Raw genomic sequence first — 27,681 nt, forward strand, 5'->3', positions numbered from 1 at the left:
GCCTTCCCTTGGCTTGCTCTCTCCCTCCCTCTGTCCCTACCTCTTCCTCCTTCCCTCCCTCTCCCTCCCCGTCCCCCTCCCTCTGTCTCCCTCCCCCGCCACCCCCTTCTCTCTCTCTCTTTCTCTCTCTCTCTATCAATGGGTTTTTGCCTTCCCTTGGCTTAGGTTATAAATCAGAAAGCCATCTGGTTAGATGGTTATAAATCTACATTAAGTGAGACACAAATTGCATACAAAGATGGAAAGCCCATCTACCGAAAATTGAAAATTGACAATCTATACATCCCCTAGCCGAGCGGGTCTCTAACCCGTCATAGAAGGGTCATGCTCCTCGTATACTATCAAGGTAACGATCGCAATGCCTCTCTTGAAACCTCAATGCTCTGGAAATGCTAGACAATGCAATAGCACACGTGAATGAGGCATTTTGCTGAAAGTGTAATACTCCGCGAAGCAAGTGTCACAATGTCGAAGAAGGAAAAGCGTTGCTCCATCATCTAAAGCTCCTCCTTGAGCTCCCGATTCCTAGACTGGCATCAGGTTCGATGTGTAACAAGGTTTGGTGACATTCCAACCAAGCGCTTCCAAGCCTCTTTCAACCTTCGAGTAAGATTGCGTGCCTTCCAGCCCCACACAGGAAAATGCCGAGTGGGCTGAACTTTGCCCCACTTTGGACGAAGCATTTTTGGGAGATTTCAAATGAAACCTATCTGCACGCGCAATTCTTGTTCAAAGTCCTATGAAGGAGCCATGGCATGAGGGGGCCCCTTCGGCCTCGTTTTGTAGGCTACGAGATTCTGTTTTGAGTGAAGCTCGTTCCTATAACTGTAGGAGGGATTGGGAAAGTGTCGCCAGTCACTCTCCGTTTCCATCGAGTTTCGCCTAGGAACCGTTTTAGTCAAAAGTGAGGCCACTAAATTGCCACTCATCGCGGCACTCAAGTCAATACAAGAACAATGCAGGATAATACTAACAGCGGAGAGGGCCAAGAGGCGCAATCGAGACCGGGTATACCGCCTTCATCGATGTTATGGGCTCGAAATCTCAGGAAATATGTTGGATCCGGAACTGGTTTAGGGTCTGAGGCTCTAATGGGTAATATACCATATCCCATATTGCTTTCTCTTTTTCAAGTAGCTATGAAAACGATCTCGACTTAAAACTGTCCCAGCGCATCGTTGGCCGTCTAATCCACTCCATCGGGGTGGCCTAGTACGAATCTCGTCAACAATGTACGGAAAGATATCTGTGCGAGCAGTTCTCCTAACATTGGCATTATTTAAATTTACGTGTATAAGTCGTATAAGCGATGGGCTGTTTGATGGTACATTCCGTCCTGACGATTCGGCAGAGCTAGAGACTAAAAGAATTCTGCTAGAAGCTTTCAAAGAACGTCAGCAGAAGAATGCCCAGTCTGGAGCTATTCCAAGCTTTTATAAAAAGGTGCTCTTTGGACTCTTCATTAAAGAAATTTGATAGCATAAAGAGTGTCATATCACTCTTTACTTGAAGTCTATTATGTTTATTTAATAAAATTTTTGTCTGTCTATTTTGTTTTGATTGTTTTGTGTTTTTTCGTGGTGGGGGGCGGGGGGGTTGAGAGCAGAAACCTTCTGAAGGATCAATTGCGAGTAAAGTGCAACGGCTGGCAAGATTTAAGTTTCTAAAGGTATGCATTTTGAAGCACTCCATATGGTACCATTTGTGCTGATGAACATCTCTTAGATTATGCACGAAGAAGTTGACAGCCAAAACTTTTATGTGCAGAAACAAACAGAACAACTACTAAATGCAGATGATCTGGACACCATGTGGGTATGCTTGCGGGAGAACTGTGTTGTTGATGATTCAACTGGTGCTGAGAAGGTTTGTTCTGTTCTAAAGTTTGCCAATGTCTACTTACCGTAGATGAGGCATGTCTGCCCCAAATTTATTTTTCTCTGCCAAGGTCCAAAGAATGTACATGAGGTGTGGGGAAAAAGATTTATTATTTGTTGTCTCTAGGGACAGAATTCATTTTTACTGAAATTCAACCCCAATACTTTTGTACGAGTTCTTGTCTATTGTGAGTGTGCACATGCATGCCCTGTGTATCTTATGTATGTTTAGATCTGCACCATTTGGGTGATAGAGATGTAGCTTCCTGCCATGAATGCTACGGGTGATGGAGTTGATAGGTCTTTTTGACTCGTGGGGACCATCACAAGTTTGAAATACTGCAGCACATTCTTCTGTTACTTATAGGTCACATATTTAGGCTGCTCAGGTTCACCTAGGAATGTTTTCCTGTCGCAGTAGCAAAGATGCAGAGTTCACCTGTGCCAGCTGATATCATAAATATTTTCCACTTCAGTGGTGAGTTGGCTGATCAGCTACCGTTTCTAAGCAATCCTGCACCACAGCTTAGTGTTTGGGAGAGACTAAAGAAACTGATATTGTCTTCAGAAGCAATTGTAGCTTGGATGAAAAGACATTGAACCAGTTCAAATAGCCTGCATAGTGTGACTTGACTGAAATTTCCCTTCAACCTTGGCAACTCTGCACAAATATCTGTGAGTATATATGATGGTCATGTATGCACAAAAACTCTGCCTAGTTTTGTACTCGCACTTTGGATGTGCCTTATGTGCATCAGTTCCAAGTTCATCTTGTAGTTCACTTGTGCATTTGTTGAACCAATCCTGTGGCATTAGAGTCAACCTAGTGTCATGCTCCTACATTAGAGCGCATGTACCTTCTCACATGGTATTAGAGGAATGTTGTTCTGAAGACATGGGCCTATTAGAAGGAGTCTTCTCTCTTCCTCTTGCACTTGGATTATAATCCATGTGTGCTGGGTTTCGAGTTGAAGGCGTAAACTCATCACCCTATTCTTGGCTGGTCCCATTTCTTCTTTCATTACGAAAGGAGAACTCCCTATCAAGAGGTTCTTGAAGGAGAGACTGCTGTAAATCCATTTGTGGGTTATCATACTCAAGATGTGTGTAACTCACCTAATCCATCCTCTTAAGGAGGGGGTGAAGGTGTTCTTTCTCTCTCTCCTTCGGGTAATGGAGGAAAAGGAATAAGTTCGTTGTTATATCTCCCTTCCCTTCCATTCTTTCCTTTTAGTAATACAAGAGGGAAAATGACTTGCTCTAATTTCAACAAAAGGGTTTATTTTACAGCAAAAGTCAAGTGTTGTAGAGTTGGTGGTACTTATCTGACTCTCGCTTCGCTGGTGTCCAAAAAACTCTTCAAATGACCTCTTCTTTCCTCGCTTTTACGCTTTTCTTATTGTACATTTGCTGTAAACTGGTACTCTGTTTGGGCTACTTATTTTGAGTGGATTGGAGCTCTAGATACGGTTATAGGGGGTACTTGGTGGGTGGATCACCCCCTTAAAATCTTGTTCTGATCCGACTTTCTGTTTGGGAGAACGGGGGTCTCTTTTCTTCACGGTTTAAGGATTTTAAGGATACATTCACATGGGGGAGTCACCCCGTTCCATGTCCAAAGACCCAAAAAATCAGAGAAATCCCTTACCTTAGAGACTTTAGAATTCAAACATTGCAGGGTTCCCAAAATAACTCCTTGCTCCAAACGAAAAAAACAAGAGGACGATCTGCAGGTACTCTTGTGTCGCAATTTGCAGCCAGCCTTTCATCGGACTTTGCGGTCAGTCTTCAGCCTTTGGATCTCGCACCCCTTCCATCCGGTAGTTTGCCTTTGCGCGTCCGCACCTTCTCTCGTGCGGCCTTATTTCACGTGGCTTGCCGGTACGGGACTTTGTCGCTTGCTATCATGCTCTTCCCGTACTCTTGCGTCGCAATTTGCAGCCAGCCTTTCGCTAGACTTTGCGGTCAGTCTTCAGCCTTTGGATCTCGCACCCCTTTCATCCGGTATCCACACCTTCTCTCGTGCGGCCTTATTTCACGTGGCTTGCCGGTACGGGACTTCGTCGCTTGCTATCATGCTCTTCCCGTACGGACTCTCCACGTGCTTGCTTGTACGGCCCTCTCTCGAAAACCCTTCTTCTACGTTGCGCAGCCGGTGACTTTGTTTTGCACGCTTTCGCTCTCTGTCTCGTTGCACTCTTCCCCTTCTCTTGCTGTCCTGGTCGTTGATTGTCGTTGCTCTGATACCAAATGTGAAGAACCAATCTTTTTGAGAATGCAAATGTGTGCAATGCATGCAGAATTTGAATGCCAATGGCCCAATTGGCCCTCCAATGGGGAAGAGAGCCCTCGTGAGAGTACTTCTTTCTATTTCGACCTACATGCAAGGGAGGAGAGAGAAGGCGGATGAATGCAATGTGGTAGAGAGAATGCTACGTGAGATTCACAATGAAGGGTGATACCCTTTCATTAATGTCCCTTGAGATCACTCAAGTTCCATCTTACCTACCCTTATCTTATGACACATGCGCCTACCATTCAATGCACTCTAATGCACCCTTCCCTTTCCTATTGCCCCTAGGACCTAGACACGTGTGTGCACATCTTTATTACTAATCATTGGCCAATGTTAGATAGTTTTGCGGTACTATTTACACCGCTTGATCGATCATAAATACAAACATATAACCGCACCATCAAATTGGCGCCTAACAATAATAAGGTTCTAATGACTATTAATTAACTAAATAATTATTTCTCTTGTCATGACATTCAGAGTTCATCTTGTAGCTCACTCGTGCATTTGTTGAACCAATCCTGTGGCATTAGAGTCAACCTAGTGTACATGCTCCTACATAAGAGCACATGTACCTTCTCACATGGTGTTAGAGGAATGTTGTTCTGAAGACATGGGCCTCTTAGAAGGTGCGGCTTCGGCACTTGTATTGTTTTGTACTTGATAAGTGCTGTTTTCTTCATTACATCAAGATGGGGCAGGCATTGGACTGTTTGAGGTCTTGTTTTGCAGCAGGTTTGGGCGGCACATGATACCTATTCTTGGTTGACAATGGTCCACATTTGGTGGGCAGTTTCTTGGGCAACAGTTCATACTGGTTTTTCATTGGCATCAGTACACACTTGATTGCTGTTTTTTCATCATATGCTTTGCTTCGCTACCAGCCTTAGTATACATGTTTGGTTGCTGTGTTTTAAGCATCTTCTTTGCGGTCATTATCAGCCTAGGGGTTGTGGGAGAGGTCCACACAGGCCGGATAGCAAAGGGATGGCTGTGCTGCCGCGTGTTTCAGAGCCTTCCAGCAAGCTTATACATCACATTGGGGTTATACTTCACATTGTTTCCCCTTTTTTAAGTTTGGGGTGAGTGTGGGAAGGTGAACTTGAGAAGGTATGTGATGGCATGGAGACATAGGCATTTATCACCATGCGACTGAGATAAAGGCATTCATTCTCTATAAAAAGCTGTTGCCATTCTTTCTTGGGTGTCTGTTCAGATCGATCCTGGTGCTCAATGTAGTGTCTTATTTATCATGTTTTGTAGCTTTTTGTAGGGAGATTAACGCCAAGGTTCACTTTGTTATAGTCCAGGGATATTTCAGACTTTATTGAGTGAGAAGCACCAGGTACATTTTCAAGTTCTGTGGTTGATAAGCAGCATTTTACATAACCTCTAGCAAGGAATGAGGTAGAATCATGCAGCATTCTTGAATACTGTATCAAATAAGCAGAAGGTGTCTCTTTCTTACCGAGTGTTACTGAACCTTTGGTGCACTTCCATTCTGTCTCATAGAAACGTCCCTAGCACATAGTGCCTTTACCTGTGCTTGCTAAATTAAGGTTATAACAAGAACTGTTTTCAAAACTGATAATTTATTAGTACATATCCCAGGCAGGCTGTACCTGTGGCTAAACGTTGGTTGTCTGCAGATGAACTATGAAGATTTTTGTCACATTGCCACTGTCTGCACAGAACAAATAGGGTCCAAATGCCGTCGCTTCTTCTGCCCATCTAACTTCATGAAGTTCGAGAAGGATGAATTTGGGAGAATTGCCATCTTGCCCTTTTACTTGTACGTGATGCGCACTGTGAGTAGTCATCTTCTAATGCCTCCCCTTTTTAATGTTCCAGGCTCTTAAGGTGTGGAGAAAATATGGCTCATTCAATGGTACAAGATTTTATTTTCCAGTTGGGTTTCTGAGGTTGAAGATGCTTGCTAACTGTGTTAAATCCCTTACAATTGCCAATATCTGCAGGTGTCTTTGACACAAGCACGCATTGACATGAGTGAGCTAGATGAAGATGCAGATGGGTTTTTGCAACCTCAGGTAGTCAGTTTTCTTCTGTTTTTTGTTATGATTTTGGCTTTTGATGTGCAGATGATCATTTTAGTTGAAGCCCAGTTTACTTTTTGATTTTAGGGTTATTGGGAGTCTTTTAGAGTTGTTGTTTCAGTCCTGTTTGGTAATCTGATGACTGGGATTGATATTGGTCCTGTAGATTCTGTTAGTAAACCAGTGGGGTTGGCCATGAGAATCCAGGCATACCATATAGCAATCCTTTATGGAAAGTAGTGTGTATTGAGACTTTCATCTCTCATGGTCCATTTGCCAGCAATGGCCATAAGAGATCTTCCTTTCATTTGCAGAGAGAAATTTATGGGACTTAATAACTGACGTTCTTCTGCTCAAGTCATATTCCGGAACTAGAGCAGCACGATGTGTGTCAATGTAAGTGTAAATGCAAATAATTATGTTATTGGTGATATGCTTCAGTCAATCCCTGCAATTTCATCTGTAACATATTGGGCTATGGCACAATGATTGTACTCCCAGCAAAGCTCTACAGCCAACAACTCTCTCTCTCTCTCTCGTACGTTTTTTTTTTCGTTTCTTTTTTCGTTGTAAAGCCCAATTGCCCTAGAGAGATCTAGATGCCAAAATGCCAATTTTAAAGGCCTATCTTTGATGCAACCCCGATGTTGTGGGCCATGGTTAATTCTAAAAAGAATAAACAAGGTAGCCTATAGATTGGAATTACCACAAGGTTGTAAGGTGCATCCAATGTTTCATGTTTCTCACCGAGGTGACTCACTAATCGAGAGTATTGTTTTGTTTCAAGAGAGCGGACAATGCAAGGTGCAAACCTACAAGAATCTTGGACCGAGCAAGTATGCAATCGGAAGATACCCACAATGTTGCTTGCATGGCATGATTTACCTCTATAAGAATTGACTAGCTGCGCATAAAATGCCTGTATGTACCCAAGTGGTGACCGCTACGGAATTATGATTTTTGGGGGGAAGTAGGAAGGGAGGGTGGAATCAGATAGAGATTTATTTCTATTTTTATTTCCCTCTCCCTTAGCAATTTGATGGTGTGGGAAAGGCATTTTCTTGGGAATTTGTGTACCAGATTTGGAGATGTAACATGCAACGGTTTTCTGATCGTGTAATTCACAGCAAGCCCTTCTTTAAACCTTTAGCGAGGAATGAGCGTTGTTTACCATAGAGAGAGAAAGGAGATGAGGGTAGAGAGAGGGTAGAGTCGACAACCGATTGGGTCCCTGTACCCACTGAGGGCCCCCTCCCCCAATCAGGGGAGAATTTGCTTTATACTTGGAGCACTGAGAAATACAAAGAACACTCTTCGAGAGAGCATGGAACGCGCTTTCGAAGAGCTCACTGTGCACACATATAGCAGACCCAAGGACTTGAGAGGCAACGCCGATTAATACCGAGACCTTGATGCTATTCACACTGACGATGTAGGACGCTTCTGCAAGGCAAGGAAGAGGCTTGTGCTGTCTACCGGAATGCAGGGTTACTGTGTGAGTGAGAGAGTGAAAACTAGAAGTGATAGATCCTATGAGAGAACTGAGAGAAGACTGAAATATAGAGCTGAGAGTGAGCTGTGTAAACTGTAAAAGAGAGCTGAGAAAGCTGAGGAAACAGTGTCCAAACCTCTCTCCGTTCCAAACCTCCGACTGTTGTGCTGCGTGGTCACCTTCAGATCAGGCTGAACTGATGGCCAAGGGACTGAGGCTAGAGTAGGGCCAGATATGAGGATCTCAGGGGCTGCACAGGAGGCTGAAGTGGAGCTGTAGGAGGACTGAAGGCAGGAGCAAACTGAATGAGAGAACAGGGCAGCCAAGGGGCCCTTTTATAGGGCTGGACTGAGCCAACCCAGTCTGTAAACAGATCGACTCAGTCTGTTTTATAGACTGGTTGGCCTACAACCAGCCTATAAAAAGCCTTCCCTGGCTCATTTGCCAGGGGAGTTTTAGGACAGCCTTTGCAGGCTGCCTTCCCTTCTTACCTGTCCAGCCTTTGGGGACCCTAAAGGGACTCCTAACCTAAACTATAAGATGGAAACACTTAACCTACTATTCTCTAGTGGGCACTAGTGAACAAGAACTGACTACTGACTTGACCTAAGGCTGAGAGATTGACCTACGTAGCTTGTGCCTAACTGTCCCTGGACAAGGGCTCACAAAGGGGTCACGGCATATGACAAAATCTCCTATCTGGGAACTATAATGCACTTGTCGATGTAGCCAGTGTGTCTCCTTGCACCCAAGTGCAAGGGTGCATGTGACATTCCCTCCTTCTTAACTTGGCGGTAGGTTCATTGCTTCCAAGTAGTCTGCCAATATATGGGGAAACTCCTGGAAAAAATCTTCGTCCAACCACATTGCTTCATGGGTACCTCAATCACGGAACTTGGTGTAAAACTCCCGGATCCTGCGTCCTGACCCATGCTTTGATTTTATGAAGAAGGATCTGTTCTGGCTGCAAAACTTCGGCTTTATCAAGAACTTCATGTTGTTGCTTGTCGGAAATCTCTGAAAGAGGAGGTCCAAAATATGGCTTCAACCAAGCTACATGGAACACGTTGTGCATAGTCCAACTGTCTGGTAGGCGTAACTTCATTGAGACATCGTTGATCTTTTGAATAATAGGGAATGGTCCGAAGCTCCTGAAGGACATCTTAGGGCATCGCTTGCCCACTTGCTTCAATCGTTGCTTGATAATGCGTAAATACACCCATTGACCCTCTTTATACTGGACATCTCGTCTGGATTTATTAGCTTGGCGTGTATACGATGCTTGAGCTTTGGCGATGCGGCTTTTCATGGACTCCGTAATCTCTACCATGGATTCGCTGCCATGGATTCGGTGGTTTTGTTGGCTTCAAGAGATGGAGACACCATCTGGGTGAGGAGTGAGGTAAATCGCCGTCCAAACGCCGCTTCATAAGGTGTGCGACCAATACTTGAAGAATAAGTATCGTTCAGAATGGCCTGCACAAGCGGAAGAAACTGCTCCCACTTTCCGTGAGCATCATGACAATATGATTTCAAAATATCAAATGCCATACCATTATACTTTTCCGTCTCGCCGTTCGATTGCGGAGGGAAAGCGCTGTGGACATCTGCAGCTTAGTACTAAAATTATCAAACAAGGCTCGTCAAAAGTTAGACGTAAACTTGGAGTCCCTGTCGGATGTTATGGTCTTTGGCAACCCTCCAATGGGATACCAATACTTGATAAACAAACGAGCTACATCTTCAGCACTGGCCGTTTGTTTGCAGGGAATGAGTATACAATATTTACTAAAGCTATTTACTAAAGCGACAAACAATAGTAAGACATTGAGTGTTATGCGTATCTGCGGATGCTGGAAGTGGTCCCACGAAATCCATACCTATGTCCTGGAAAGGACCGTCGGGCATTGGCAATGGCATAAGTAAGCCTGTTGCTTTCTTGTGGGAAGCCTTGACCTTTTGGCATATTTGACAATTCTGCACAAATATTATACGTCCTTCCGCATCTTTGGCCAATAGAAATAGCGCTCTAACTTCTCTAAAGTCCCGTTGATATCTCTGTGACCACCGGTAAGGGCGTCATGGGCATCATGAAGAAGTAACTGTCGTTTGTCTTTGAGTACACACAACCTTTTCTTATAGAAAAGCCAACTGTCTTCTAATGAGTAATGGCCTGGAGCAAGCGTCGTGGCTAATTGGAACTGCGTGCCAAACTCTGCTGACTTCGCGTACTGTGCCTTCATGCTATCAAGATTCTTTTCTTTGATTTCGAGCACAGTGGCCTGCTCAATGGTCTGGATAGAATCTTTCCGACGTACTCGATAATTCTCCCAAACTGCTGGAATATCTGACTCCACCGCTGCTGTTGATCACTCCATTGCGTACTAGGCATTGTCTGAAGCCACTTAAGGACTTGGTGATCTGTCTTCATCGTGAAGGTCCGTCCGTATAGGAAAGGCTTCCAATGTTTTAATGCCTGGATGACATCGAGGAGCTCTCTATCATACACTGAATAGTTCTTTTCGCTCACCAAGTACGCATACAACTCCGCTGCAACCACCATCCCCAACAATCCTCTACCCCAAATCCCCCCCTAAAAATCAAGCAATCCCTTTAACTCCTCCACGCCACAACATGGCTGGAGGCCTCGTGACAATGATGGGGATATCAACCTCGATGCAGAGACTGACAATTTCTTTAATGGAAGAAAAAATAACAATCAAGGCAGACACCCCTTGGGAAAACTGGAACTTCCCAAATATAATGGTAGGGGAGATCCAGCCCAATTCCTCTAGCATTTTGATGTCGCATGCCAAGAAGGTGGAGATCAATCCCATGAAACCAAGGTGGCTTGGTTTCCCATGGCCTTAATTGATGAAGCATCCGAATGGTACCTAGACCTTCTAGGGGAAGAGCAAGCCACATGGGACCTACTTCAAACAGAATTTAAATGACGCTTTCAAATGGAGAGGCTTCAAGATGATCCCGCTCTCCAACTAAGCAAGATCGAACAAGGCCGTCAAGAAGATGTACGCACGTACCTGGGCAAGATGAAAAGATTAATCACCAAATGTGACCCATGCCCCGATGCAAAGTACCTCACGGCTTGGTTCATTGTAGGACTAAGAAAGAAAATCCGAAAGGATATGAAAAAGATTAGCAGCTATGAAATGTTCAGTGCTGCTCATGCGACAACCATTGACATCGAGGATGGCATGACCAACTCTGACACTAGCAGTGATGACGACAGATCTAATGCACGAGATAAGCGCTCGAAAAAAGGCAAAACCAAGTCCACTGCCGAAACATCAAATGAAGATCGCCTAGAGGCCATGACCATGAAGTTGAAAGAAGACATGATGCAAGTCATGGAACAAAAACTTCACTTGTCTCAACCGCCAACTCAGACATATCCTCGGTGAGAAAATATCTGGTGTCCACACTACATGGCCAATCATACAGCAAATGAGTGCCTGGACCTAAGAGCCAAGATCACTGCACAAGCAAATCCACTGCCAAGGTTGTGGTGCCATATCTGCGTCGTCGGCAGCCATGATGAAAACAGTTGCATCTTCAACATGCGCAACAACCCGCCTCGACCTCAACAATACCCTATTCCTCGCCCGTCTACCAGTCCACCAATCTATCACATGTCCTGTAGCCCGCGCGCCACCACGTGTCATCTCTTTCTGCCCTCAGCTCTGCCCTTTGTCCTCTCTTCCACGTGTCATCTTTGCACCATCATCTTTCTGCCTCTGCCTCTGCCTTTGCCCAAGATCTAACGGCGAATATCCATCTGGATCATGATTGAACGGCGCGTAAGCTCTAGAACCTCTGAAGCTCTCCGAACCTCCAAAATTCATCCTCGAGCCAACCCTTCCTTTCAACAGCGGAAAACAGCACCACGTTCCTTGACTGACTACACCAACTGGTGTAACACTACACCGACTGGTGTAATCCTAATACACCGCTCGGTGTAGGGATTCACCAATCGGTGTATTTGATACCGGATGGTAATCATATTGACCGTGCGGTGTTTTATTTACTGTGTGGTATTATATTACACTGCGGTATTTTCAGCCTAATACCGCACAGTGTTGTGATACACCGAGCAGTATTTAGCCGGTCAACCGGTGTACATTGACCGGTTATTAAAAACACGTTTTTTGCATTTTGAACATCCACAAGCATTAGACAAGGATCCAGCCAGAGATAGAAGCTGCCAAAAGAATATATTTCCATCCAAAACTATGGACACAATACAAAGAGATAAAGATCCAAAGTCCCACTAAAGCGTGGTCCTTTGATCTTACCACCACGTACTTCTACTATCTGCCGGATATCTCTAGACTTGAGCCCGTGTGCTCCACCTCAAGCGTAAGTAGACTCTCAATCCAGATTACAACACCTTGCTGCCCTGAGAGACAGCCAAGGTTCAGCCCTTGAGAGCTCAGCCTGCAGCACACCTTCTACTCTCCTTCACCTCCAAGATGAGGCCCCAGGAAGTGTCTTTTGGCTGCTGCTGTCAGCTCCCTTTTTGTGCTGAGCTGCTGGATGTAGGCCCACAGGTGGCTGGTCTGCTGCTCCTTCTGCTCCCTGAAGTGCTGCTCCAATTGAATGAGATATGAGGGCACAAAGGCCCTCCTTTTATAGGCCCAAAGGGCTGGGAATACCACAGACCCAGGTGCCACAGACTAGCCGACCTGGTCAGTCAGTTTACCCCTCCTGGCCGACCTGTTCTACCTCCTCCTGGGGCTTAAAACCAGGGCCAATTGGCCCATAACTTTGCAGGGGTCCAGCCCCATGGTCTGCCCATAACTTGCCTTGGTTGGCTGGCTCCAACCAGCCCTAAACACGCTAGTCTATGGACCATAATTTGCAGATTCAGCAAACAGGCCCACTTTATTCCAATGCGGAAGAAAATTACAGAACATCAGATGGCGAGATTATTCATGTCTCATATTTCAAACACCACGAGATGCCTCAATCAATTGTAAGTGATTGAGACCCCCGTATGACCAGCCTTTTTTGGAGAGGTCTCTTTGAGAACATGAGCACTTGCTCAATTTTTCATCCTCTTTACACCCACAGTCAAATGGACAGTCAGAAGAGTCAAATTCTACTGCCCTGGACCTTTTGAAATGCTATGTTTCAGACCAGCAATCAAAATAGGAGCAATTTTTGCCACTGGTCGAGTTTGCCTACAACAATATAGTGCATTCTTCCACCGGGAAAGCAACCTTTGAAATTGTGGAAGGTGGAAGAAAGGTACCTCCCATTTTACACACGAAAGAGAAGATCTTTGAAGCAGATCGGTATGTGGAAAGTTTGGATGCATTGTATAGGGCAGGAGATCGCCACTGATGTGAGTTGGTCTTGAAAGAATATGATTGGGTGTTGCTGCATTTTCAGAAAGCAAGACTTAAGCAGATGAAAGGCAAGGATAACTGAAAATGTGGTACTATGGACCCTTTCAAGTCTTGCAAAGGATAAATGATGTAGTTTACAGGCTGAAGCTACCACGCCATTGGACAATTCACAACGCCTTTCATATGAGTTTGTTGAAACCTTTCCAGCAAGATGTGCCAGAAGAGATGCTTGATGAGAAACGGCCTGAAGTGGAGGAACTGGACGAGATCTTGCTTCCAGAACAGATCTTGGCACAACATGAAAGGAAAGTCGAGGTAGAGTTTCCAGAAGGTATCTAGTTAAGTTTCAGAACTATTCAGTAGATTCACCTAGGGTATTGCAGCTCTCCCTGGAAGCATTTCAGCTTGAGCCCACTACGGTGCAGGGTCATTCAGGTCAATGAGAAAAGGTCTAGAGCATTGCCTGATGCTCAAGAGGGGGGTAGCACCTCCACCCCTTCAGGACAAACACGCTCACATATCTAGAGGTCACTTGGTGACACGTCTCACCCAAGGTACAGATTGTTGATAGTATTTCTGCTACGGGACCTCTACGATGAGTGTAGTACTCACTCCACACAAGTGATGGATTGATGTACGGATGAAATCGCGCTCTCTCCTAGACCATATCATCATTGCTGGTTGTATCTTATAGATAATTTATTATCTGGTATGGGCTATTCATCTCTCTTTCATTGTTCTTTATTTGTTGTATATGTTAGCAGCAAACTGGGTAGTTTGTTGGGTATGTCATGGGGACGTGAGTTTGGTAATCGTGACTACCTTTGGCTTGGGGGACTAGCCTAGGGGAAGTGATACTTCCCAGAAGTCCCTAAGAATGCATCCAATGCCTAGGCCCAAGTGTTAGGCTAATGCTAGAAGAGAGGGGTCTAAAAGGTGTGCCCAAGGGGAGACCAATGTTAGAAGAGAGGGGTCTAAGGGGAGACGACCAATGTTAGAAGAGAGGGGTCTAACAGTTGGGCCCAAGGGGAGACGACCAATGTGTCATTGGTAAAGTGGGTTAGAGCTTTTAAGTGTGTCATTGGTTGTAGGGGTTAAGACTTTAATGAGAGGGGGCAAATGTGCCACGTGGCAATTTGCCATGCACCCTTCTCTTCAAAGCAACATTTGATGGGTATTCCTCCTTTGTACGGATTTTTCAACGTTTTCTTTTGCTATCTCTCATAGTATTTTGCTCCAACCTTTCTGGCTTGTATGAGTTTTTTTCCTTTTGGTGTTTTCCGCACCTTGTTCCATTGGCCTGCGAGGCCTCCCGCGAACGTTAATCTCTCTCTCTCTCTCTCTCTCTCTGTGGCAAAGTGATTGTGGAAGTGGACACCAAAGCAAGTAAGTCTGATATTCAAGTAGAGATTAAAGAACACGAAGCTAGATGTGATAATGCGCTGAAGATTAGAATAGGGGGACTCCCAGAAGATTGGTACAACGAGGAGGACACTTATAGTGAAATATTGACAAAGATCAAAGCAGGCTTGCCCAACATTGAATGGATGAGCAAAATGATGACGACTCCAGGCCCGCTTTTATGATGCACAAAGTCATGCAATCCTTACACTGAAGTCAAAAGATATGTTAATCAAGCTTCTTCGCCAATCTTACAAGCTGAAGGGCACCAAAGTATGGATAGCTGAGGAGCTTACACAAGCTCAACTCAAGAATAAGGCAACTGAATTAGCGAAAGTCAGGGCTGCCAGAAAGGATGGAAAATGGGCAGCTTACCGTGAAGGCATAGCCCTAATTAGAGAGTTTAAATCAAAACCAAAAGTCTCTCAGTCTTAAACTGATGTACAATTGATTACTCTTTCAGACTATTATGCAGGTACTCTAAATAAACTGGGGTTGCTTTTGCACTCCTTAGGAGCTGCTATGCGCCCTCCCTAAAGCAGAGATGTACTATATGGTTTCTTGCTGTCCCATAGACCTTTTGGTCTCCAGTGGACGTTAATAGACTCTCTCTAAGGCACACATTCCAAGGCGCTTTAATTAACGGCGCACAGACTTGCTAGCTGCTGTATGGATATCTGCATGCATCCTGAGGCAGCTGTATGAACTGGTGCAACTGTCTTGCACGCAAAACGGGGTGTTTGCTTTGTTGTACAGCTGATCTTCATCCATTTCGAGGTGGTTTCTTTGCTGGTGCAATGAATGCACCCATTGTGGTAGGCACATCCTCATGTTGAGCAACCTCATCATTGTCATGTAGTGATGGCCCAATACGAGTGGCACACTTGGGAGCTATGATGACTATCACGGGAGAAAGGAGCGCAAATGTAGCTTCTTGCAAAAAGTCCCACTCTGGCAGACAATGCTGCCCCCACAAGCAAGTACAAGCATAGTGCAAGAAAGGAAGCAGAAAGGCAAGAGTAAATGCTGCTGTAATAGCACTTGATGCTGTGTGTGCAACATAGGAAATGTCGATGTCGAAGCTCGAGAGGAAGCTTGGTGAAGAGGCTTCGAAATGGAGCCGAAATGAGCCCAAACTGGGTTGTGGAAGGCCTTGAAAAGAGGCTCTTTTTTTTTTGGCAGGGGGGAGGGGGGTGTCCTAAGTCACCTAGGATAGTTAGGACAGTCCTAACCTAAGACCCCTAGGATTGTTAGGACATTAAGTCAACTTAACCTAACCATGAGTGATCCTAACCCCAAATTCATTTGATCTAAGCTAACCCCGACCAACCTAGTTAGTCCTAACTAACCCAATCTAAGTTAGTTCTAACCCAACCTGACCTAAACGTGCTAACCTAACCTAAGCTAAACCAAACCCAAGTCAAGCTAACTTACTAATTAATTAAAGATATTCCTAAGGTTTGGAAGCTCCAAGTGATGGTACGTTGGCGGAATTAGGCGTGGACGGAGCGCGAGGCGGCATGGCGGTCAAGCCTTAGTCTATTCGTCTATTGGTGAATGGAGTTGGCGCGCGCACGTGAAGAGGTCTCCTGCCTCAAGTCGTGAGATGATGTACACCAGATTGCTCAAGAAGCACATTTGTGAGATTGCTTTGACCTCGAACTTTGGTTTGATTTCTTATTGATTTATAAATTCTTGATTGCTTGTTATGTAACACTTCAAAATCATATAAGAGCTTGCTCTGCTGACTTAAAAATCATGTAGAGTTTGGTGTAAACTTAAATAGTAGTTAAAAATGGCAAAATGACAATGTATGCACTTCTCTTCTCTCCTTAACTTTGATTGAACAAAAACTTCAATTTTGCATAAGCATCTGCAAAAGTGACCTAATTTTAGCAAGCATGTTTCTTTTCATTGTTGAGCCTTTTCTTTTCCAAGAAAGCTTATATTCAACAAGCTATCCATGACCTGAACGGACAAGTTCCAACGTTCGGGTGGGCAAGATGAAGAGTCCATTTGGTGGCTCTCCAATCAGTTTGGATAGGCTGCGATGGAACTAGCCACCTGTGTGATGAAACAAAGGCTTCGGGCTCAACTCCTATGAATAGCTTGTCAGAGCAGCTATGCTTTGTGATACGATGAACAACTCCTGTGCACAATGCAAAGCTTGGGCAGGATATCTCCACTGCTATCCTTCTTGACCAATTCTTTGATTTGCAGAGAGGATTTTGATTTGTTGATAAATGACGCTAAGTTAAGGCTGTTGCACACTAGTCCAATGCCACGAAAGTTTGAGGCTGTTGGCGTAGCTTCTAGAGCTCGAAATAACGGGTTAGAGGAAGGGAGAGAGAAGAAGGCAGAGAGAGGAAGAGGTGGGAGAGAGAGAGAGAGTTAGGGGGAGAAAGAAAGAAAGAAAGTGTATTATTGTCCACTAAAGGCCAAAATGGGCCCATGGGACATCAAGAACTCTGCATACAAGATAGCACAAAATCAACGTGCCACAAAGAAGAGGCATCGTCGAATATCATCTAAGTGCTACGCAATACAATGCAAGTGAAAGTACATAATGTCAAATCTGAGCCTAAATACAAAGTAAACTAGAGAGAGAGAGAGAGAGAGAGAGAGAGAGAGAGAGAGATTCACATCTTCAGAAGCCCTCGCGAGACAATGAGACAAAGCGCACACAACAAAAAAGGTACACACCAAACATCAGTTATAGACTGAGAGTCTCTTGGAAGTGCATATATCACTCCCCAAGTTACTATAGATTAGCTACATTGTACTAGGTAGTCAACCTATGCTACATCAGTTTAAGACTGAGAATCCTTGGGTTTGGATTTAAAGTCTATGATAAGTGCTTTTCCATCTCTGTAGACAGCCCATTTCCCTTCTTTGCAAGCATCCTTCACTTTGTTCAGCTTCATCTTGAGCTAAATTGGGGTGAGCTTCTCTGATATCCATACTTTGGTACCTCTCAACTTATTTGTTTGCATGAGAATCTTGATTCTTGCTTTCCTGTCATTGAGCACCACTTTGGCTTTGTGTCCCGAGAGATAGAGAGAGAGAGAGAGAGAGAGAGAGAAAGAAAGAAAGAAAGAAAGAAAGAGTTTATTAGCGTCCTCGAGGGGGCAAAAATGACCCCCATGGGACCCGTCTCGATACAATGTAAAAAGAGTTTCCTCAAGGAGAGAGGTCAGGAGTCTATGAGTTCCTGACGACAGGTAAAAAGACGAGTGACAAAAGATCCCAATGCTGTCGGAGAGGCAGTGGAGAGAACTGATGTCAACTTAGCGGAGTCCCCCAGTATCTGCTGGTAGTCCTCCCTGATATGTGCATATCGGGGCCACTGTAGAGCTACATGTGCCTCCGTCTCAACTGTTTGCATGTCACAAAGGGTACAGACTCTAGCATGTCTAGGCTGGTGTATCCAAGCTCCCTGCTCAATGGCAAATGTATGAGATCTGGTACGGAACCTAGCGATGTTTCTGCAATATAGAAGGGGGATAGGTGTGCTAATATAAGAGTGAGCATGAGTCTCTATGGACATGTATGTAGACCAACATGTGGGATTTATGTTGTCTTGGTAATATTCCAGCTTTACCCTCTTTTCACTTGTCAACCAGTGATTCCGCAAAGTGCTCAGTAAAGATAGTTGAAACTCTTGCATGTCGACCTTTTCAGGCGGCATGATCAAATATGCTTCCACTTTCCATCTGCTGAACCATTTTCTTATGTCGGTTGCCCATCCTGTGCAGATGACCTTACTTTTGTAGTTCTTTTGAAGCTTTGTGTTGGCATTCCATGCTTTATGAGGCAGCCTATCAGGTTGCATTTGCTGCACCTCTATTAGGTATTGCATAACTCTGATCAATGCATGAAATTCAATTGGTCTTCATGAGATTCAATTGGTCTGCATAAAATACATGAGAGAGAGAGAGAGAGAGAGAGAGAGAGAGAGAGATTGGGGATGAGAGAGTGTGTAGGCTGCAAGGGGGAGGAAGGAGGAAGAGTACATAGGATTAGATGTCACATCAAAAGTGTACAATGAGTGGTGGATAGAGACTTATAGTTTCCTCCGCATTTCCCACCTAAAGAGCCACTAAAGTAGCCCTTTTTCCCACCTCATTACAATGTGTGTGTGTGTGTGGGTGGGTGGGTGGGTGGGTGGAGAGAGAGAGAGAGAGATGAATCTAGGAACACAACAAACTCATCTCTAAAAACACAACACATAGTGACGTCATCAATGCCGAACAGTGGGTGTACATATGCTCTCACACATACAAATCCACACACCCCGACATACTTGAGCATCCATTTATACAAAGGTCTTCGTATTGAGTTTCTATTGACACTCTCGAGGTGAAGGGTAGACTCAACTATGACAAAGGCTAGCAGTAAAAAAGAAAGCTCATCAAAAAGTAGTCCACATTTTCTTCATTTAAAGACTAAACGATTTCATTTTAGTCTCTCCCAAACGAGCATCCAAGCAAAAAAATGGCCAAACTTATATAAGATATACTTTGCATAGATGATGGTATGCTAAAATTATAATGAAGGTAGTTGTACCTAGTTAGAATGATCTTAGATAGTGTCATTTGACAGTGCCATGATAGCCCATGTGCCGGGCGTCCAAGTGTTAAGAAGACATATCTTGTGTAACGAGGTTTCTTTAGCCAAAAATGAAAAATCATATTCACGAATGTGTGACATGGTGTTTCTAGTGTCAAGTAAGCCAAAGCAAGTGAAGTCATGTAGCCTTTTGCAGCCCTTGGAGATACCATCAGGCAAATGGGAGAGTATTTCGATGAACTTTTTAGTTGATCTACCTATAACACAAGGTGGATATGATTCTATCCTTGTGGTAGTTGACCGTCTTACCAAGATGGATCACTTCATTCCAACTAGGGACTCTGTTAGTGCCTTGTAAGCAGATTTGTATATCGATAGTATATTTCATTTGGATGGATTACCCATATCCATAGTCTCAAACAGGGATACTAGATTTACAAGTCATTTTTGGACTACAGTGTTTAATGCACTATGGACTGAGTTGGGAATGAGTAGTGGGGATCACCAGGTAGATGGTCAGACGGAGAGAGTCAACCAGACCTTAGAGAATATGCTAACAACGTATGTATCAGAGGCAACATATGTGCAACAAGTGGTTGTCATTGTTGGAGTTTGCCTACAATGATCAAAACATCCCTCTATAGGAATGAGTCCTTCGAGTTGAACTACGGTTATATATTGGCAAATCCAGCTACAGTTGGCATCTCCTTTTTGTACTGTAGGGAGTGAGGGCTTCTTTGTGGTTGTGCCTTTGTGGTTGTGCCCACTCGAGATAGTGGTAGTATTCTTTTGTAAAATATTTCGTCAAATGGGGGCAGTGACAAGGCATAAGGCTGAACAAATATTTAGGCCTGGTTTAGGGCCTGGTAAAGGCTCAGCTAGAGGACCACGAACACCAGCCATATTTGGGCGACAACCATCCTGACCAGGGTCAGGTCAAACCCACTTGACCAGTGTTAGGTTCAACCGACCTCACCAGGTAGACCAGCCAACCTAGACCTAGGCAGGTCGGGTCGGGTCCCCGCTTGGGCAACGAATAAGTCCAATGAAGAAAAAAATGCAGCAGTTTCTACCTTAGTTTGTAGTCATTCAGAGGCGCTAGCCTTTGTCATGGCTGAGTTTGCCCTTCACCTTTGAGTGCCGACAGAAACTCAGTACGAGGACGTTTGTATAAATGGATGCTCAAGTGTTTGTGGGTGTGTGGGTTTGTATGTGTGAGAGCATATGTTTATACTATGGTCTACAACCACTGCTGGGCGCTGATGACGTTGGTGGGGATGTCATAGTAGCTAGGCCCTGCTACTATGACATATGTTTATACTATGGTCTACAACCACTGTTGGGCGCTGATGACGTTAGTGGGGATGTCATAGTAGCTAGGCCCTGCTATGCGTGATGGAGTTTATGGTTTCAGTCTTATGAGTGACTATCATGAGATTGAAACTGCACTATGTTATGTTTTTAGAGGATGAGTTTGGGCATGTTCCTGGATTCATCGAGATATATGTAGTCATTCAGAGACGCAGTTAAGCCCTTGTGTGGAGTCTTCCTGTTGGAGGTGAACGTCTCCTTGTCGAGCAGTTCAGTCCACCACAGTGTGGAGCCTGGCAGAGATGCAGAGCCAGCCCACAACATCACTCGAGGAGCAGGGTAGTGGAGCAGTTCATCCACTCCCTCGTGCTCCCATTCTTCTGGTTGTTTAGCTGTGTGTTTCGAGCTCTCGAGCAGCCTGTTGTTTACAAGGTTTTCCCTTAGTTGTAGTGGGGTTCTCCAGAGATCACTTGCAGTTCTCTTGTGCCTTTGTCTCTCCTTTCTCTCCTTATCAGTGTGTATATGTGAGGCGTGCTCTCTCTCTCTCTCTCTCTCTCTCTCTCTCTCTCTCTCTTCCGTTCATTTCCGCTGCACTTCTCACACTTGCAGGGTGCAGTTCATCCTTGGTTTTGATCTTCCAGAAGTGGTTTTCTCAGCAGTAAAGAGCAGAGTTTTTCCAACACATTGTTCTTAAAGTCACTTGCAGTTTTGTTTATTGCGCAGTACATTTTCTCTCTAACCACATTTCTGCATCTCTCTCTTCTGTACACATAATTTCTCTGCATACTCTGATAAGACAACCTCTGGCATATCTATTGATCATCTTCCCCCATACCATAGACCAATGCTCCCTAGACGTTCACTTGAAATTCAAACTCAACCCAGATCACAGATATAAATTCAGTGCCACAAACCTGCCAGGGTCTTCGAGATACCAAGCACCACCGAGAATTCCATCCAATTGTCCCCCTTTGAAGCTAGCAACAGACCAGATTCTATTACGTACCAGGCATCCTGGTTCTTTTTCGACTGTTCAGCCATCCACAACCTTTTAAAACCCAGTCCCAATTCTCACTAAGCTGTACTCATTCTGACTTCTCAGTCCACTTAGGTAACATGTAATTCCTGCTATTGTCATGGCCTTTCAATGTCAGATACAAAGTCTTAAAACAGGTCAAATCCAGTTCAGTAAGCTTGTAAACCTTCCGTTCTTATTAAATTCAGGTTTGTTCTTGTTCCTTCGTTTTCCCTCTCTTTTGGTGTGCATAACAGAAAGAGGCATTTCATTGAGTAAGTGTTGGAGATAAGTGCACACTAAGTGTACTATTTCCTAGTCTACATTTGTCTAAGTCTAAGTCTAGTCTTTATGTCTTGAGTGTGTGCCATGTGGCACTTCTACAATTATCCCATAAGCACTCTTGCTTTATGTCTTGTACTTTGGCCCATATATTCATGGGTCACATCATTGTAATCAATCTGTCTAAGCTTGTGTCTTGTCTACACTCTTCTCAAGTTATTTCTTGTCTTTCAGTCTTGTTATTTCATTTCCAGTAGCTAGTCCCTGCTATGCATGATGGAGTTTATGGTTTTCAACCTTGTGAGTGACTATCATGAGATTGAAGCTGCACTATGTTGTGTTTTTAGAGGATGAGTTTGGGAATGTTTCTGGATTCATCTAGGTATATTGTTATTTCATTTCCAGTTTCTAGTTCTAGTTCTTGCTTCCATATTCCAACATGGTATCAGAGCTAGGTTGATCCTTCTTCTCCCTCTTCTCTCCCCTCAGTTTGCCTTTTCTCAGATCTCTCCCCTGCTGCAGATCTGCCCCTCTTCTCATTTCTCCCTCTTTCTGCCCCGCCATTGCGCTCCAGATCTGCGCGCCAGATCTGTGTGTTTCTGCTCCAGATCTGCGCCAGATCTGCGCATCATTTCTGCCAGATCTGAGCGCCAGATCTGCGCAGTCCTGCTGTCACTCCTGCACCCGCTCCTGCTGTCCGTACAGATCAGCGCCGTCCGTACTCTACACATTGTCGTCCGTACGCCGTACTCCGTCCATACTCCGTCCGTACTCCGCTGTCCGTACAGTCCGTACACTCCGTATGACTGTACGGAATCGGTACCTGCACAGGCCGATTTCTCCAGCTGCTTTTCGAGATCTGCTCCATCTTCACGGAGATCTACGCCATGTGTTCGACCTCTTGGACTGCGCCCCTTTTTTTTTTGCACCTCTGCCTCTGCCTGAGATTAAGGTACTGTGCTTTGCCTCTTTCAGTTTGCTGAGCAGTCTCTCTTTTTGCTGGTTCCTCCTGCTTCGATGGGTTGTCATATGCTATGGCCTTGACAAAGTGGTGAGAGAACCGGCTTCTTAAATCTCTCCTCTCATTTATTTCTGCAATATTGTAAGGGAATAGATACTGCCCTTGCATCCTAGCAAGAGGTAAGACCTTCCCACATGGCATCTTCCTCTCATTCTCTCATATCTATCGACAAATTCAATGGGTCCAACTTTCATACTTGGCAAATCAAAATCAAGTGCCATCTTATGAAAGAAGGTCTTTGGGACATTGTTCAACGTGCTGCTCCCGAAGGTCCTTCTGAGCAAGTTGTCACTGCCAAGAATGACAAAGCCTATGCTATCATATTGCTCGGCCTTGGAGATGATTACATTCATCACATCTCCAACATACAGTCTGCTCCTCAAGCATGGATCACTTTGGATACCCTTTTTGGAGCCCGATCTAAAAACTCTAAGATTGCACTTATGATCTCATTCTTTGATCTACATATGCAGGAAGGAGCTACTATAGCCTCTCATGTCAATTATCTTCGCAGTCTTACGGTTCAGCTTGCGTCAGTCAAGTCTCCCATCTCCGAAGATATTGCTATTGCTGTGCTTCTCAAAAGCTTACCTGACACCTATGCTACTCTTATCACTACCTTCAAGTATCATAATAATCCTTCTCTTGAGGGTATCATCAATGCTCTCCAAGAGGAAGAAAGAACTCAACAACGAAAGGTAACTGACGCTGCATTTTTAGCAAAGAAAGGAAGTTCTAAGGTAAGAAAGCCTTGCACCCATTGTGGCAAGACTAATCATATGGAGAAGGACTGTTTCAAGGCTCATCCATGCACCATTTGTGGCCGTGATAATCATCGGGAGAGAGACTGCTACTCCAAAACCTCTACATCAGCCCGTGCATCTACCTCAGCCCATGTTGCTGCAACATCTCCATCAGCTGATCCTGCTGTTCCTTCCTCACATGATGAGAAGTGGGCTTTCTGATTACTTCTATGTCTTGTCTACCACCTTGACCACCGATGATGTAGGTCAAGGGGTTCTAGTGTCTTGGTCTTTCTATTTGTCTACAGTCAGTCTTCTGTCTATCTAGTCTTGTCTGTCTGTCTATTTGTCTATCAATCTGACTGTGTTTTAGATCCATCTTGTCCCTACCCTTGTGGACCCATATGAGGATATCACTTGAGGAGGGGTGTCTCAGGATCTTTTGTCTGTCATGTTTTCTATTTGGTCTCTCAGTCTATCAGTCTTTATGTCTGTCTTCTAGTCTTGTCTTTCTGTTTTACTCCTAGTGTCCACTTAAGGAGGGTGTTGGAGATAAGTGCACACCAAGTGTACTATTTCCTAGTCTACATTTGTCTAAGTCTAAGTCTAGTCTTTATGTCTTGAGTGTGTGCCATGTGGCACTTCCACAATTATCCCATAAGCACTCTTGCTTTATGTCTTGTACTTTGGCCCATATATTCATGGGTCACATCATTGTAATCAATCTGTCTAAGCTTGTGTCTTGTCTACACTCTTCTCAAGGTATTTCTTGTCTTTTAGTCTTGTTATTTCATTTCCAGTTTCTAGTTCTAGTTCTTGCTTCCATATTCCAACAGTAAGCTCTAACTTAAACTTTTGGGTATCTTTGGTTGTAGCAACAATACCATGAGCCACCTGAAACACCGTATTGTGAATATTATTGCCTAGTGTATGTGGAGGTTGCAAGATCTGGCAAGGATGTTTGTTACATCCTTCAGTAATCATATCTGGACGCCTTTCAGTAATGATATTTGGACACTTAGCTTTATTGCTGTGAGCTTGAATCAAGCATACCCTATCGATTTGTAGAGTTCTATTTGCGATGTCATTTGATCTTCAATATTTCTGATTTGTATGTATTTCAATAGACAGCTATGATTGACTAATGGATATATTCTTTATAAAAAGAGAGTTGATATTGTTTGCTTTGCCTTTTTTCATTTGTCCTTCTTTTTGCTAGAAGTTCTAGCACCGTTTTATGTTCGAGAATTGACTATGATTGTATCTCTGCTGAACAATGTCCTTGTGGCCGGATTATTATGTGGGGGTTATAGTATCGCAAGCAGACACATGTAGAGAAGTTGCTTTAACCTCTTTTTTGTCATGTTTTGTTTCAGGAAATGGAAGCTTACATCAGGGGACTCATCCCCAATCTGGCACAACTACGAGATATACCCGTGCCATTCTTACCAATGTATTGCCGCATAGCAGCACGCAAGTTCTTCTTTTTCTGTGATCCTCATAGGCGAGGTTTGTTCCATGCTGAAGACTGGTAACCTTGAATTTGAAGTATTGCATGTCTTTCCAATGTAATACCCAAATCTTTCATGAACATGATTTGCTGTTTCTCTGAATATCCAAAAGTCCGTGATCGCAATCTACTTCAAATCTTTGCCTGAAAATGAGATAAAACATTCACAGAAGGCATAGTATGTGCCCAATGGAAAGGTGAGTAACAATAGCGAGTTCTTGATCTGAAAATATTATAGTGTGGTAGCAAATATAATGCATGGAAGAAGTTTATGTCAATCAATAATGTCATTTTCAAAAAATGAAAGCATTATTTTGCCAAATTTTGAATTAGGGGGACTTGGTGACTTTGAAAACGTTTGCCACAGTTAGCTTGTTGAGGCATTTGTAGACTCTGATTATAATGACCCCATAAACCTTGATAAAGCATATCAGAGCTTCTCCATTTACAGAGGATCTGTCCCACTTCTTTTTTTTTTTTTTTTCATGAAAAAGACTTCTATTAAGTAAGAACAAAAACCCGCGAGAGCAAGCTCAAAGCGGAATACATCATGAAATCATGAGGATAATAAAAAACCCCTCAGAGTGAGGTGGAAAGAAGCCAAGGCTGAGGCTGAAAGTGCCATCTCAACCCTGTAGTAGATTCAGAGAAGAAAGGAGAATCCTTCCATTCCCTGAAGAAAGAAGCCCTCCTAGCTGAGGCTGCACGGGAGTCCCCCTGCATACCCGTCCATACGGCCATCAGAGTGTGTACGATGTCTATCCAGATACTAGCCAATGTGTGCGAGGGATGAACCTGAGTACCCTCCATAGCCTCTGTGCATCTGGCTCTCCAGATATGCCAGGCTGCTATGCTCGCTATAATCTCCCAAGAAGTATCCACAGAGGCATGTACAGCTGTAAAAGGACGGTGTGGAACCACATCCAACGAGCAGAACTCAACCTGATACTCAACCCGATGACGTCGAACCGAAATGGCCCGAGAGGAGTCAAGTCCCTCATAGAAAACGTGAGGTCCTGTAAGAGAAAGCCAAGCCACCGAGCCCCAAGTCATAAAAAGTGGGGAATGGGCAAAGTGACTGAAGATCTTGGCTATCCCCATCCAAATCAATCTCGCCTGTCTGCAATCCCATAAGCAATGCTGAATAGACTCCGAAGCAGAAAGGCAACGAGGGCAAGTAGGGTCGGCTCCGAATCTGGACCTCCAAAGGTTCACTGCAATCCCTCCATGAATAGAAAGCCAAAAGAAAATAGTGATCTTTCTATTCCTGTGGGATTTTCAGAGCCTCCTCCAGAAGTACCTCTGCTGATCCGCAGAAGTACCAAAAGTCTCCCAATGAGGAACTCTGGAGGGTCTCCAGCCTCTACTACTGAGCTGAAATTTCCTGGCATTACTGACCGTGTAACGAAAGAAGGGGATGGTCTTCTCTCGATGCCCCGCGTCAATCCACTCCCACTCTCCGGGGTCCCACTGTAAATACCTGATGGGAACTCCTCCATAGAGCCAGAGCCTCCAAGACCCGGTGGAGAGTAACTGGGGGTCAGGGTCTAAGAACCACTCTGAATCTGATCCCTACATCAAAAGGCCTACAACCCTGATAGGCTGAAAAGCAGACTCAAGCAAGATGTCCTCTGTAGATCTGAGCAATCTGCCACCATCCTGGACACTGAAAACCAAAGCATCCTCCTGTGCATCTCGGAAGGCTAAGACCTGAAGTGGAACCCCGCCTCTCGAGAAAGTACCTGCCCAAGTGGAGGAAGTGAGAGGCATATCATCTGTGTCTATCCAAGCCTCTGGAAGGGTTGTCTCAATCTGCAAGATCCTCCCTGCACTCCCTCTGAGATGTCCTGTCAACCTTGATTTGGTTTCCTCTGGAAGCCTACGGAAAGCTTTTCAAGATCCCAAAGAAGAAGCAGGTCCCCTCTCCCACCTGGCCCACTGCATGTAGAGTGAGGCACCCAGTGGCCTGCCACGATCATCTAAAATACTGTCGTTCCACATGATGGACTGCCTATCAATCTCTTCCCGGGAGGAAGGAGGAATCCTTCGAAGAGAGCTTTTGAAACTAGCCCAAGCTTTCAGAATGGCAACCATGAGAGGGGATGAAGGTGATCTGAGGTGTGCTGTGGTGAAGATCCATCTAACACTGCTCATCCAGTCTCCTCCCGAGGAAGGTATGCACCTCTGTATGCTGCTGATAAGAAAGTCCTTCCACGGTTCTTGTCTTGGCATAAGTCCTCTCACCACTAACTTGCAAAGTAAAGCTCTGCACCGTAGATCTGGATCAATAATATTGAGACCCCCATCCTGTGTAGGGAGGATGAGGGTCTCCCAAGCCACTCTGGCTAAGGCATCTGCTGTGCTATCAAGCCCACTCCAGAGAAAGTTCCTGATCGGTCTTCTGAGCTGAATGATGCAGTCCTTAGAGCGGCACCAACATGAACAAATAAACCAAGCAGTGGCCAGGAGGACCTGGTTGACCACCACAACTCTAGAGGCAAGATCCAGCTTGGCTGAGCTCCAAAAGAGAAGCTTCCTTCTGATGCTCTCCAACACGGGAGCAAACTGCTGCGTGGTAGAAATACCCAAGCCGACCTGGCAGCCCTAATACCTGATAGGCACACCCCTCTGAACCCAAGTGAACCCTATGTCAAGCCCCCAAACTGGAGTGTCCTCATCACTGATCCAAAAGCCATTGGATTTATGCCAATTTATCTGCGCCCCTGCCGCCAAGCAAAATA

At 44.6% G+C, this 27,681-nt stretch overlaps 1 protein-coding gene across 2 annotated transcripts in view; it reads left to right on the forward strand.

Annotated features, from left to right (window-relative positions):
• Positions 1-274: 274 nt before the first annotated feature.
• FASS (tonneau 2 (TON2)) overlaps positions 275-27,681 on the forward strand; it is an 82,048-nt gene continuing 54,641 nt past the window's right edge. The window contains exons 1-7 of one of the 2 annotated variants that reach the window (XM_087395694.1): positions 275-1,095; positions 1,352-1,443; positions 1,607-1,669; positions 1,768-1,866; positions 5,823-5,981; positions 6,150-6,221; positions 24,807-24,939. In XM_087395694.1, the coding sequence (XP_087251820.1) occupies positions 957-1,095; positions 1,352-1,443; positions 1,607-1,669; positions 1,768-1,866; positions 5,823-5,981; positions 6,150-6,221; positions 24,807-24,939 (757 nt within the window). In that variant the 5' untranslated portion in view covers positions 275-956. The remainder of the gene's footprint in view (positions 1,096-1,351; positions 1,444-1,606; positions 1,670-1,767; positions 1,867-5,822; positions 5,982-6,149; positions 6,222-24,806; positions 24,940-27,681) is intronic. The other variant, XM_087395693.1, reaches the window with a different exon arrangement.

Source organism: Dipteris shenzhenensis, chromosome 24, assembly GCF_047967505.1.
Source record: "Dipteris shenzhenensis isolate YYH24624 ecotype China chromosome 24, Dip_SZ_1.0, whole genome shotgun sequence".
NCBI classification, from domain to species: Eukaryota; Viridiplantae; Streptophyta; class Polypodiopsida; order Gleicheniales; family Dipteridaceae; genus Dipteris; species Dipteris shenzhenensis.